Source organism: Haliaeetus albicilla, chromosome Z (genome assembly GCF_947461875.1).
Source record: "Haliaeetus albicilla chromosome Z, bHalAlb1.1, whole genome shotgun sequence".
Classification (NCBI taxonomy): Eukaryota; Metazoa; Chordata; class Aves; order Accipitriformes; family Accipitridae; genus Haliaeetus; species Haliaeetus albicilla.
Window position 1 is genome coordinate 23,040,824 of NC_091516.1, and position 14,432 is coordinate 23,055,255.

The 14,432-nt window shown below is 35.4% G+C and overlaps 1 protein-coding gene across 3 annotated transcripts in view; it reads left to right on the forward strand.

The window, feature by feature from the left end:
• The window catches only part of CCDC171 (coiled-coil domain containing 171), a 155,933-nt gene that overhangs the window by 79,591 nt on the left and 61,910 nt on the right, over positions 1-14,432 (forward strand). The window contains exon 21 of one of the 3 annotated variants that reach the window (XM_069776856.1): positions 13,349-13,492. The exons of the other annotated variants lie outside the window; for them this stretch is intronic. Within the exon in view, the coding sequence (XP_069632957.1) occupies positions 13,349-13,471 (123 nt within the window). The 3' untranslated portion in view covers positions 13,472-13,492. Of the gene's footprint in view, positions 1-13,348; positions 13,493-14,432 lie in introns of those variants that run through there. 3 annotated transcript variants of the gene reach the window in all.

Here is a 14,432-nt window from a genome sequence, read left to right on the forward strand (position 1 = left end):
TTTTATAATTATACTTCCTAAATCATCATCTCACCTTCTATATTTATCATTGTTTTTTACAGTTTCAGACCTGTGCTGAATAAGTACTTCCTAAATTCAACTAGCAGTCTAACACAAACTACTTTGATACCAAGGGGTAAAATGAATTTTTTTTATTTTGAGCTCTGCATGTTTGGGTTTTTAAAATTTAAGAAAAATTCTTTAATAAGCTTTTTTTCCTCCCACAGTTTACCACAATCCCACTTTATTCATGGCTTTATTCATGACAGGCAGATATGGTCTCTGCCTTCACCCTGACATTTTAACTGACAGACCTTTTTCTCTTGGCTAATCGTTTTTTGTGACTTAAAATGGGTTTTCTTGTAGCTCTTGTTTTGCAGTACAGTGGAACAATCTCATCTCTGTAATAATCAACACTGACCTTGTAAAACTGTTCTTACAATTGCATAAGCTTTTAAACTCTTAAATGGTACAGGAGTATGGAAAAAAGAACTGTTGCACTGAAAAAATGTAATAGAAAAAGTATGCCTCCATCTTCATCATAAGATACAAAATAATCTATCAGTCTAGACTAAGTATATAAAAAGTTGGAGAATGTGGTGGTGTACAGGTGATTTTGGATGGAGTAGAGTGTCGTGGGGTAAAAAAACTTGCTTTGAATTCTTTATTCATAGTTTTTAAGCAGATAGGGGGAAAAATAAGATGTTAGATCCGTTTACTTTAGATAACTTATTTTTAAACTTATTCACATTTCAGTAGCAGTCAGTAAGGAGATATTTTGGTATTCACGTACTTTCCTAAAGTAGGCTTATTAAAGGAGTAATACTTAATTTCTTAGCTTTATCGGTTCAGATTTTAATCCTGTATATTTTTATCTTCTTAATGGCAAATACCATAGAGACATCCAAGGTAGCCAATTACATTCAAGGTCAGCTGGAACTACGCAACTCTTTTACACCATTTTTTTTATTAGATGAGGTAAATCAGTAGCTCTGATTCCTCTGTCTTTGAAGAGAAAGTTTTACACAAATGTTAAACAGGCATCTATAGCAGACGTAATTTTTACTCCTTATACAAGCATGTCTTAATTCCAGTAAAATACTTTTTCTTCCTATTGACAGGCTCTGTGTGTATGTTTACTTCCCTTTAGGTATGTTAGTACCTGTAATAAAACCTGTATCTTTTTAGGGTTTAATTTATGGAGCATGTCCTATAAATTGTTAATGAATAACTCTGTGTGCATTTCAAATGCAATACATGTTAAATCATGTAACTTGCTACTCATCTACCTCAAAATAGTCTTCAATACATGTTTTAGAAGAAGATACTCTAAATTTGGGGTTTATTTACTGAGTTTAGTGAAGCTGCCATTGATTTACAACAGCATAAGTGAGAAAAGAATATCATCCAAGTGCTTTGATAACACTCACAGAAAAATGTTTTCTGGTGGGAAGATTTGGAGTGTTTATTTTCACTAGCTTTTTCATTTAAGTCATTATATGCATATTCTGTGTTCAGAAAGTGTGGTATCCTTTGCCAAACAGACACATCCAAATTAATTAGATTCTGATGGAGACTGGGAGTTCTAGGTTTGTTAGAAGTGGATGTTTTCCCTGAGCAGGCTCTCTGTTCTTGGTGTGGATTTCAGGTGAAGGTGGTAGACAGTTTGCTGCTTTTTGTTGCTTTTCCTCTTCATATATTTATAGCTACATATTTTCCCTGAAAAATAATTTCAGTTATTTATACAATTTCTTTTATTAATACCATTGCACACACTTTTCAAGTCAGTTTTATAGTTAGCTGTTTCTGCAAATGATGCAGTATTCTAACTTACAGAAAGGTTAAAAGGCCTCACTTACATGAGGAAGACCAGGTGATTTTCATGCTTCTCAAATACAACAGCAAAGATTACAGTCACTATAAGAACAGAAATAGGTTTTGGATTTTTTTTTTTTTTTTAAACTCTCTGACATCTTAAGTTGGACAGACTGTTAGGATTTGGGTGCACTGAGGGATACTGTTGATTCCCAAAAACGTGTTTGTCACTTTGTCAAGAAACAATATTTCTATGCATTGCCCAGTTAAATTAAAGGCTGTTTTTTTAAAGAAAGCAGTATAGCTGATTACCATTATCATCTAACTTAATAGAGAATTTGTATTAACCAAGTTTAGCATGTTAAAGAGAAGCAAGCTCCCCTCTGAACAGGTTAGAAACTAAAATTTATAATTCAATAAGGAAGTGGGTTTTTTTTAGTTTCCATACTCTCTATGTTCTGAACACCTAAATAATTTATAAAGTAGGTAAGAATGGATTAGCACTGCCATCTGCCCTATTCTTAGTCAAAAGAGGTCATATGTTTTCTCACTACAATAAATGACAGGTTGTGGTGGTTTAACCCCAGCCAGCAACTAAGCACCACGCAGCTGCTCACTCACTTCCCCCCCCCACCCAGTGGGATGGGGGAGAAAATCAGGAAAAGAAGTAAAACTTGTGGCTTGAAATAAGAACCGTTTAATAGAACAGAAAAGAAGAAACTGATAATGATAACACTAATAAAATGACAACAGTAGTAATAAAAGGATTGGAATGGACAAATGATGCGCAGGGCAATTGCTCACCACCCGCTGACCGACACCCAGCCAGTCCCCGAGCAGCAATTCCTCGCCCCCCCCTTCCCAGTTCCTAAACTAGATGGGACCTCCCATGGTATGGAATACCCTGTTGGCCAGTTTGGGTCAGGTGCCCTGGCTGTGTCCTGTGCCAACTTCTTGTGCCCCTCCAGCTTTCTTGCTGGCTGGACATGAGAAGCGGAAAAATCCTTGACTTTAGTCTAAACACTACTTAGCAACATCTGAAAACATCAGTGTTATCAACATTCTTCACATACTGAACTCAAAACATAGCACTGTACCAGCTACTAGGAAGACAGTTAACTATCCCAGCTGAAACTAGGACACAGGTTAAACAGTTTTGTCATGTGTTTCAGTTTGCGTTAACACTATTTGTAAAACAAGTAAGTTTGCTCATTCTCTTTCTCTGTTACATAACTTCCACTACTGATAACTTCTTAGATAGATAGTTTTCAAAGAGTTAGGTCAACTAAAGACTTGCGTTGGAGCTGGTCCTTTGTGCTTTCTTGTTTAAAAGATTGCAAATGCATTGTACATGGAATTTAGGTATATGGGAGGGGGTAGTCTTCCCAGGCTTCCTTCTAGCAGCTGCTATCTTTACTTAATAGGAAAGACACAACATCTTGTTGTGGACTGGACCTGAGAGCTTCTCCTCACAGAAGGGAAGAGAAGACAACAGTGAGGAAATCTGCATTCTATTACTCAGTCTGCACTTCAGATGTCTAAACTTACACTTTACCTTAAATTTCTCTCTTCTGTGGTTTGCCCATGAAGTTTCTTTTATTGTCTTACTGTCTACTTTTTTTAAAAATCACAAACTTGTGTATTAAATCTTCTCTTGGAGATAAATAATTATACACTATTCTGTTTAGCACTTTGAAGGCAGCTCTTTATGTTGCGGTTCACAGCTCTCCTTGCTTTGATTCTCTGGTTAGCCTCCAAGATTCAGAGTCCAAGGGTTGCCCTGTTCTTTTTCCACTTTAGAGATCATCACATTAGGAATCTTGATCCCTGTATTGCCTTGCTGAACTAACTTATTTCCAGACAGCTTGTTAGGTCTGTGTATTTCCTTTGTTCTGTGCCTAGAGCATTCATCAGTATCAGCATGACTAGTCTGGGGGGACTGAGATCAGTACATGGCCATGCATGGTCAGTACTCAAAAAGTATTGTATTTCCTCCATAATCATCAATGAAGCAACCAAGCAACTAGCAACCAAGTTGTTGAAGGTCTGCCTTAACTTTTCTGAGTCAGGCTTTCTAGAAAATACGTAAGTAATGAGCAGAATAGGAGAAAGAATAAAATCTGTTGTTATGAACTAGTTATGTGTTTGCATTAACATGAAGTTCAATACAACAATTCAAAATTTTGCACTATGAGTCACACAAACATAATTTAATTGGAAGCTCTTATTTTGAAAGTGTATTGGCATTACCACTGTGTTACTGTTTCATTCCTCTGCAGTTCCTCTTTTGTCTAGTTTTGCAAGTTGAATGTCAGTAAAAGCTCACTGTAATTTGAGCAATGTTAAGATTTTATGTTGGAATTTGAACACATATTCATACCAGGTGAGCATTTTTTGTTATTTTTTGAATTATCCTACTACAAAATATTTTATTCATTAGTAAGAGTATTATTCAGGCTGTTTTTGTCAGGCAAATTCTTTACTGTCTTTGTACAGTAAGAAAATAATAAAATAATCTCCAAAATGGCTTCTACTTTACATTGACAGAAGAGTGAAAGGAATTGTCAGTTTATTACATTTATGTTCAATCTAGTCAGGTGTAAACATTATTTATCTAATAAGAAAAGACATCCCTATGTTAGAAAAATTCATATTTACTTTTAACCTGTCAAAGAGTTTAAGATAACTGAGGAAGATACTTTCACCATTCTAACAATTTGGGTGTAATTAAGGCACTGAGAGAGAACACTGGAATAAGTCATGATTATATAACATCACTTTAGTCTTTGAAAGCTAATTATGACCACGAGTTAATTTCCAAGTAATAACAGGTTTTTCTTTCTATAGTTTGATCACGCTAGTCTGATTCAGTAATCTGATTTCAACAGTTATTTTACTAATCATGCACTTAAGTGCCCTTCTGGTAGTTTGCAGAGGAAGGGAAGTAGAATTGTGCCCAGGAATAATGAAACTACTGTGGAAACAAGAGTCAAGAATTTGGACTGCAAGTTACTTCTCAACAGATGGCTAAGACTTTGGGGTTTTTGGTCTAATATATTAATGACTGGCACACAGGAAAATCTAGAATGCTTTAGTTATATCTTTACAGTGTAGTAACGTTGCTTATTTCAGAGAATGCTTTTTATTTTGAGTCTGTTTGCAGCACTGTGCCATTCAAAAAAAAGAAATTCTGACACTCTGTCAAAGATTAAATAAAGAAAAAGGAAAACTTTAACAAAGTAATTGCATGAACCAGAGCATTTTTATAGTCTTTTAAAAGTATCTTCCAATGTTTTCTGGGTATTCCATTTGTAGGAACTATTTTTCTCCCTTGGGGGGAGGGGAGAGTAAATGGAACAATATTGGGATCTAAAAGCTTAATGGTTTTATTGCTGCATTGTAATTATACTAATAAACATCTCTGACCATGACCTTGGAATTTATAGTGTAGTGAGAAAGATTTATTGGCATGTAATTTGGAAGAAAAATGGGATTATTGTGTAATTACAGTGTGTGGGTATTAAGCATATGTACTTACATACCATTTATCCCTGTTATTTCAAGACCTTCAACTATGTTTCAGTTTTCACTCAAAAATACAGAAAGGCTTCTTGGTAAATCCAGTGCCTGGGAGATCTTTGTTATATTATTGGGTCAACTACAAAGTAACTTTGTTACCTTGAGATGTGCAGAGGGGATCAATAGATCTTTAAAACAGCATGTGATGTTTTTAAAGAAGTATTCTAAACCCTATTTTTCCTAGTAGTTTAGATATCAATGTGTAGGACTTTCTGCTATACAGGTTCTTGATATACAAGTCCTTTATATATAGATTTGCTTCTTGCTGCTGTTTATGTAGGGTATCTCTAGGGCCCCATCATTTTTTCACCTTAGGTTTTCCCGTGATCTCCCTTTCTATTTGTGTGAAGCTAACTCTGTAAAGATCTTTGTATCTTCTTGTGAAACTGTAACTCACTCACTCTCAAACACCTCTTGGAATATAATTAAGCTATTGGAGTATGTATGTATTTAACTGGCATAAGGCTAAAGCAAGAGATGCGTTCCTTTGCACTTTGGTCCCCTTTCTTGGCTACATACTATGACAGCAGCCATGCCTGTCTTTCATGTAATTTGGTTTTTTAATTTAATTTGACACTCTATTTTCATTAGGTATTTGATGATTTTCACGGGCAAGTTGTTTCAAAACTCATACCCCTTTCAGCTTCCGAAGTCTATACTATGCTATCTTCTTTTAATCATGAAAAGCATGAACGCTCTTCGAGATTGTAGCAGGGTAACAAACTCAAAACAAAAATTATTTTTTTATGTTGCCTAAATTTTTGTGTTGATTTTTACAATACGTATTTATGAAAAACCCACTGAAGTTCTTGTTGGTACATGAATCTTCTAACTGTCTCAGAAGTACTTTAAAAATGCACATTAATTGTTGTTTTGTTTTGTTTTGTTTTTATCCTGTGGACTATACAGTAAGTAATTAAATTATTTAAAAATTATGAATTTAAGATTCTCAATAATAAGTAACAGTCCTAAGATTTTATTTATAAATAGTACTTCGCTGTCATACAAGAAAATTCCTCAAGTGTGAGAATGAATAAATAAGTGTTCTTAAAAAAAAAAAAGTTAATTTACTAAAATAATTGTTTGTGTGGTATCACCCAATGCGTTTGATAATAAAGCATATTTATTACTGTTGCTTCTATATGTGAGTGAAGCAGGTAATTTCCCAAGTTTTCTACCATCGTGGTGCCATTTTATCTTACACTTAGGAAACATACCAAAAGTGAAAAATATGAATAATAAGTCTCAGCTGGCACTTGGTATGAGACAAAGCATATCCAGAGGGAAGGGAGACACCTAATCAATATGCCTTTATAGCACTTTGATCTCCTTGCTGAATATTGGGATGTAATACGTCTTTGATGCTTTTTCAACAGAATGATTTAGAAGTTGCCTTTTGTACAGTAAAACAAAATTTAACTAATATCTGGTTTTTTCTGCTTAGAAGACTGCTCTCCAATTTTTAATAAAGGGAGGGATAGGGGTGACCTGTGTAAAATAGACCTTTTAGTATGAAATTACATATTTATCAATTCATTCTTATTTTATTGAGGTTTAAAAAGTAAAAGGGATAAAGAGAATCATGTATGTGTGTTTTCCCCCTGCAGATACTTCATGCAGCAGGATGTGGTTGACATAATATTAAAATAAAATGTGCATACACTAAACAGCATTTGGGGCTCTCTCTGGAAACACATATACCTGAATACAAATGTGCAGTTTGATCAGAACTCTTCTGAAGGAGAATGCAGTTTTTGAATGTAAACTGTATAAAGTGATAAATCTGCCAAAGCCTGCATTAATGTTAGTGCCATGTTAAAAAAAGATTTGTCCAATTCATTAATTAAAGAAAATGAAAAACTCGTGCTGAAGCAAGATCAAAACTTTAGGTGGCATAAAATTGACATACTTGACATTGTCCATAACTGCTTAATGTGATGGCTCACACTAATGTGCTAGTGTCTGGCGGAATTGTGCAGCAGCCTCTTCCAAGAAACTGCTGCTGAATGACCTATAGCACTAAACTTAACTGGGACCACCAGTATATTGAGGTCATGGACAGTGTATTTTCTTACTCAGAACTGAGCCTTAAGTCCTATTTAGAAAATTTCTTGAAACTATTATAAAGACTCTTAGGATTCCCTTTTTTTGAACCAGTGTCTGAAGAGAAGACATATAGCCAGTGTACCATAGTACTTGTTTCTTAAATTTAGTTCTGAAGCAGAATGCTGTGTGATTTAACCTGTCCCTGATGACTTTTTAGTCTGTGTCCAGATTCGCACTGACTTCAAATTATATGCCTTTTAAAATAAACAGTGGGAATGAAGTTGTGATTATTTAATTTGTAGGTAACATTTCATTGTCACTGTTAATAATTTCATTGCAGTTGTTTCTCCTTCTTCCTGAATTATCTTAACTAACTGTTACGATTTAGAAATATTCCAAACAAATTGAGGGATGCAGATCCATTGGAAGAATATTTTTTGAAAACTTAAAATAGTCTGTTCCTGGGCTTAGAAAAGTCACTGGTAATGTGAGGTCATTAAGGACATGATCAGAGACATGGTTTGAGCCCAGTTCACCTATAATGAAATGCAAGAAACTAGTGCAATATGTTGTGTCATCATAGATATCCAGCTAAATATTTCTGCGTATGTACATGTGATACAGTATCACTTTTAAATCATAGTAAAGATAAAGTCTAAGTGCTGTTTGTATCTTAATCTTGCACATTGTGTGCTAATGTGCATTGTTGGATAATGTATAGCAAAATTAAGCGACAGTATTACAGATGCTTGTGTATAGCAGAGAGCAGTGTTACAGAGCAGCATCAGAATTTCCCTGTAAAGTTAGGTGCCTCGCTTACATACAGGTACATGAGAGAGTTATGAAAAGTCCTCTTTTGCAGTACCAGGTATAAACCATCTTTTTGAAATCTTGAATCTTGGAACTGTAACAACCCTAAGGCTGGGGTTCTATCAGGGTTAAAAGTGTAACAGTGAAAAAAAATAGGATTACTTCTTTTCTGTGGCACTTAAGTAGCTGATATAAAGGCATGACACTTCCAAAGCACAGAAAAGCTGCTGCTTCTGCAGGGCTGGATCTTGTCTAGTCTGCGGTTACAGAGGGTTAGGTATTGTGGTGGGAAAGGAATTTACTTTTCTAGGGAGAAAAAAGAAACATCAGTCCTGAGGTAGCATGTCAGAGGTGAATGAGGAGTAAAAGATCGTGTACTCATGCCACCATGCATGTGATTCCAAAAATTTATTCTCATTTAACATCAAGGGTCTTTCTAATACACTTAAAACTCACAGTGATAAAGCCTGAGTTTTTCTAAAATTGTCTTTGTTCCATTAAGGTAGTATAATCCTTCTCTGCAGCATTCCAGTAATAGAGCATAATTCACTTAGCTTAGAAGATGATAAAAATTTCTAGATTATCATGTGCATAAATTTTATTATGTTCTTTAACATTTTCCAAAACATTGTTTAAAAGTAGGACTTAATTATTATCTCTGATTAGATTATTGGATGTCTGGAAAGCCCAGTGCATCTTGGTACTCAAAAGGGTGTCCCTCAACTTTTTCAACCTCTATTTCTCTTCAAATGCACCAGTGTACCTAGCTAACACATTTTAACATCGATGCTTTTGTTTGCTAATCCTAACAGTACATGAGGATCTAGCCTAAGTGTGGGCAGTTTATATTGTGTGGTTACTTCCTATAAAAACTTTCGAAGTTTTGTTTAGTTTTACTTATTTTGAAGCTGAGTGACATGCGAACGTAGGATGTCTTGTCTGGAAGAAGTGTTATGTGGAATTATTCAGGAGTAGCTACTGTGTTTAAATTAATAAGCTCTTTTAATTCACAATGACATTAAAGCATACACAGGTCAGTGACTTCATAAAGCATTTTCAGTCATGCTTTGCTAAACATTCTGAGCTAATGCAATTGAAAAATGCATTCTTTTCTTGTTGATCAGAGTAGATTTTCTCTTGAGAAATAAGTCTGCATTGTAGGACAGAGATATTAAACCTACCTGTAAATCTAGCCTGAACCACTGCAGGTAAAATGCTTGTGGTACCTTAACTTGCTTGGATGTCTGAGAGCTACGCTTCAGTCAATAAATGGACTGTTGTCTAGACATGCATAGGTAATGCCATTTGCTTTCACAATGTGAATGCTTACTATTTCAAATGACTTTTATAAGAAAAATCGCTTGCAAATGAAAATGTATGCATTTTCCCCATCCAATCCACTAACTCTCACATAAATTTTTATTGAAATGTTTCTTAATACTTAGGTTCTAGGTCTTGAAGAGTAACTGTATATCACAGCTGCTTTTTAAGCTACCAGCACAATCATTTTACTTAGAATTGTCTTTAGATGATTGCTTGACTTTTTTTGTGACACTGATTTGACTAAAGCTTTCTATATTAGCATAGTTTATGCTCCAATATTATGAGGGTCTCTTATATAAAACAATCACAAGCAATTGTATTTGACATTGAGTCAGAAATGTGAACATATATCTGCAAGTATCCCTTCATTCGCTCGTATTTTGTTATTTCGCTGGTATTGGTTATTTATTAAAATTGTTGTACTGGTTGGCATTACTGTTTTGCGTAGTAGACCCACTTGTGCTCAGTGACCTCATTACAAAGGGCACTTTTCTTAGACCTGAAGAGCCATTTTGCACCTTGTTAGATAAACTGTGATTTGTAAACTATGTTTAACTGCTTCCATGCTACATCACATACTTACAGAAGAGTCATCAGGTACGTCCTTTCTCAGAATGCCAGCTTATGAAAAGACTGCTGCTGTCAGCATGAGGGTCCAGTAGCAAAGAGGTTAAAAAAAATCACTGTTTTTTTCTGCAAAGCAGATACAGCTCATTCAAGTGTCCTTTTGAGTACTCATATTTCTTTTCCTAGATAAGTTTAAAGGGCATGTGAAAGCATTTGTTATTGAAGGGATGTCATGGGTGGTCAGCCTCAGGTTAGCTCTGCTTTGCAAGAGCGGAACAGCCACATGGAGTTCATTTCAAACTGTTTTGAGACACTACTGCAGGCCCTATGAAACACACAGTGAATCCAGACATAGAGTATGTTGATATTGCAGTTTGGTTTCCAGTTGAGAAGCGTAAATTCATCTTATTTGTTGACATAGGTCTAAATGTATGTCTTAGATGTTCTTTTTTTTCATGTATCGATGAGAAGTCTGTTATGAATTATTTTTTCTGCCACAGAACTTTTTTCCGTGAGATTTTTAATCTGATATTTTGATAGAAGTTTCATTTTAAGTTGTTCTTGATAAGTAACAATTCTTTTCAGAAAACATCCTGTGGAAATTTAGCTGTATAGTTTGAGCTAATGTAATTTGGTTTGCATTGCAGTCATGCACACTAAAAATACAGTTGACATTAAATATTAATGTAACTTCTTGTACCTTTTGGATTTGGACCTCATGAAGATGCAAGACTTCTCTAGGTTATCTGTAGACTGTCTTTTGAGGGGCACTCAGAGATCATCCTGAAGATTATATTTGCCAACAGGGATAATGGGAAGTGTGTTTCAACTGGTGGAGGAATGGATGCTGGCTAAATTTTGTATTTTTTTTTTCTTTGTGGAATTTCATTAGTTATGTGTGTAGGACAATTTTCAGGATGTATTCAGTGTACAAGTCTTTTAAAAAGTAATATTTTGCATCTAAATGGAAAATGTACATATAAAACTTCATCCTGAAAACAAAATCTTTAATTTCACAAACTAGTTCATGATAAACATACTGCAGTATGTTTGCATATCTTGTAGTGCTGTGTTGTGTCTGTGTAATTTAAACTAATTTAGTAAGCAATTTGATCTAGCTTTAGTTGGTCTTGGCAAATATGCTCTCAGTATAAATGTCACACATGCTTTGCATGAATTTAAACTGTGACTGTCATGGTTCATCTAGAGTGATTGTCCATCTGTTATCTTGTGAACAGAGTGCTTTTTTTGTGTGTGAAAAATGACAATGTTAAACTTCGATTTATTTTTGTAAGTGGTTTTGAAGAAAGGGATTCTTCACTGCAAAGCCTAAGCTTGTTAAAATTATTTGTGGAAGGACCCAGCCAACAGACATCCAATGAGATTTTTCTTCAGTGCTATCAGTTACTTGTTGTTCTCTCCAACAAATGGTTTTTCATACTCAGTTTATGTGGAAAAAAACCCTAAATCTAAAATACCTCTAAAGTGAACTCCTTCTAAGGATTCTGATGAAAACTCAACTGATCCATGAGCTTTTGGTGGACTGTAGAGGAAGGAGTGCAGTTATGTCTGAATTAGCACCTGAATGCCTAAACACCTAAATTAAACAGATAACTGGCGTTTTATGGAATGTCAATAAATTGGGAGTTTGGCTTCTAAGTTGGTTCAGAATCACTTGTGCTTGAAAGTGAAAGCTCAGCATCTTCACAGAAATATGTGCAGACATAGTAGGTTTTTAAAACCTTCATTCTTCTTATCGTATTTAGCCTCAAATTCCTAACAATTGTAATTGTCCACAGAAAACATTTCAAGATAAATGCATTATCAGGTTTTGAAATTTTCTTATTTTTGTAAATACTAAGACCTGGGGGGGCAAAATAAGGGCTATACTGTGGATTAAGTGAAATATCTCAAGGCTGTGCTTTTCTGATAACTGAACCTGAAGTGACCTTTCTCAGACACAATTACAGAGCTGTATGTTTTTCCTTTAATTTCATCAGGGGTTTAATTAGTATACAAATAAAACTTCCCTTATCTTCCTTTCTACCTAATTGGCTTGTCTTCGCTTATATATGAAGAATGTGAAAATGGGCTGTAATTAGGGTGACCGTGTTAACCTTTTTTTCTCAAATGTACTGTTGCCTAAAGGCCTCAAGGCCTAAAAACAGTGCTTTGGATTATTGCTTTGCAATCACTATGGCTCTCCCATAGGTTTTCTCATGAGCAGAAGGGCTTTGGGTGCTGCAGGTTCCCACTGCTTAACGGGATCTTCATTCTTCTCCCCACTAAATGTTTATTGATTATCTCACTGCTCCACACTCAGCCTCCAACAACTTAATATCAGGTGACAGTCAGGAGAGTTCTCCAAGTAATTAGAGTGGAGCATTGAGGGAACAATTAGGAGCAGAGTTATTAAACTTGATTTATCCTATTCTCTCCTGAACACTTTCTTGGATATCAGAACATCACACTTTCACAATCTACCCTGGCTGAGAAATTAGTGGCTAACCTGCTGCTTATCATTGTTGCCTTGCTGCCTTGAGGCACACCCTCTTGGTTTCAGTCACTCAGCTGGAAATATTAGAGTCCATAAAGTTTATCAAGGGTTTTAATTAGATCAATCTGAAGAAGAAAAAAAAGAGAGGCTTAGCAGCCATTACTTTAGAATACTCCACGCTGTATTTGAGCAATTTCCAAGGCTTGACTTTAACCCACAGTAGCAAGGAACTTCAAGTGAATGCTGAAACTGCTTTTAGAGAGCTAAAATCAGTTTACATTTTGCTTAGATATTGCAGTATTATTGATAGGTAAAGTCTGAATCCTTAGGAGATTTCTGTAAATAATGGTGAAAGCTTTGAATATGATAAAGCAGCTGTTCAGTGAGATATTTGATTTAAGCATTTCTATATTGCTTCGTCACCAGCTAGTGTGGATTGCTGCCCATGCCTCTCAAAGAGTTAGGCTTCATGCTTTCATCCCTGTTATTGCCTCATTAATAGGCCTGTGCTTGCAGTTGGTAAGCAAGATTAGTTAGCAGCTCCCAGAAGATTTTGATACCTAGTGGGTCTCTTCACCATTTGTGGTCAGTGAGGAAAGCTTTATGTGGGAGCAGACAACTCTTCAGCCCCTGTAGAAGGATAGCTATCTAATAAAAATGAAATAAATACACATAATGTTCCTGTTATCCTATCTTTCTTCATTCATTTAGACCACTGGAATCTTGGAGCCAGACTCTATTCCAGCAGCCTCTACATCAAAAGTTGCTTGCATCAAAATAGCAGAATTACCTATTCTACATCAGCCAGAGCTCAGTCCTCTGACTACATCTTAAAAAGGGATTTTTCAATCAGACGAGGAGGTCGGATGGACAAAGTGTTGGCAACAGAGACATTTTTCTCTGTTCAATAAATTTTGTTTGTTAAAAAGATGGGAATATGGGTGGAGAGGGTGGCTTGACTCTGTTTTCATATCTGTTTCCTCAATGCTGACTTAGCCTAGAACAAACAAACAAACAGTAAACACAATAAATGGAGGAAGATAATGTTCGTCGTTCTTAAATTAAAGACAGCTCCTTTTATCCTTGCTAATCCACATCTGGTTTCTTGGAAATAGCTGTTCTGAAAACCTGACAGTTCACAAATTCAGCTGTTCAGACAGGGCTTTCGTAGCTGCTGGTGGCATTAGGGTAGAATTTCTGAAAGCAACACTTCTGGGTTTGGATATCTTTATCCTAATAATGCAGTGGAAGAATGAGATCTGTGTATTTATCTTTTCTTAGGTGAAAAATAGCATTCTTCATCAAAAATAATGACATAAGATGCAGAATAGAGTTGTTCAACCTGCAGTAATTTGAGCAAAACTAATACTAACATTTCTGGGGTTTAGAATTTCTTAAATAAACTCCTGATTGTTTTTTTTCTTACAGCAGTGATTAATCTCAGCCTGGATTTTGTAAATTGCTGAACAGAGAGTTCAGGTGGAGGTGCTGTACCTTCCAAATACTCTGTTGAAATAACTAGTTGCTTTTTTGTCTTGAGAAATGTTCGAAGAAAACTTATGCCAATCCACAGATTTCAGTTTATTTTGCAGGATTATGCACTTTTGTGCTGTACTTTGTTATTTTATAGAAATTTTCTCTAGCATATTGTTTTTTGAAGTGCCTTTGACACTTGGCGAGGTCTGATTTTCAGATTAGTTGAATTTTCAATGCCCTCCAAATTATTATCAGCTTTTGTATATACTGTTCTTAATACATATCCACAGCATAATACCTATTATCCATGTTCCACAGT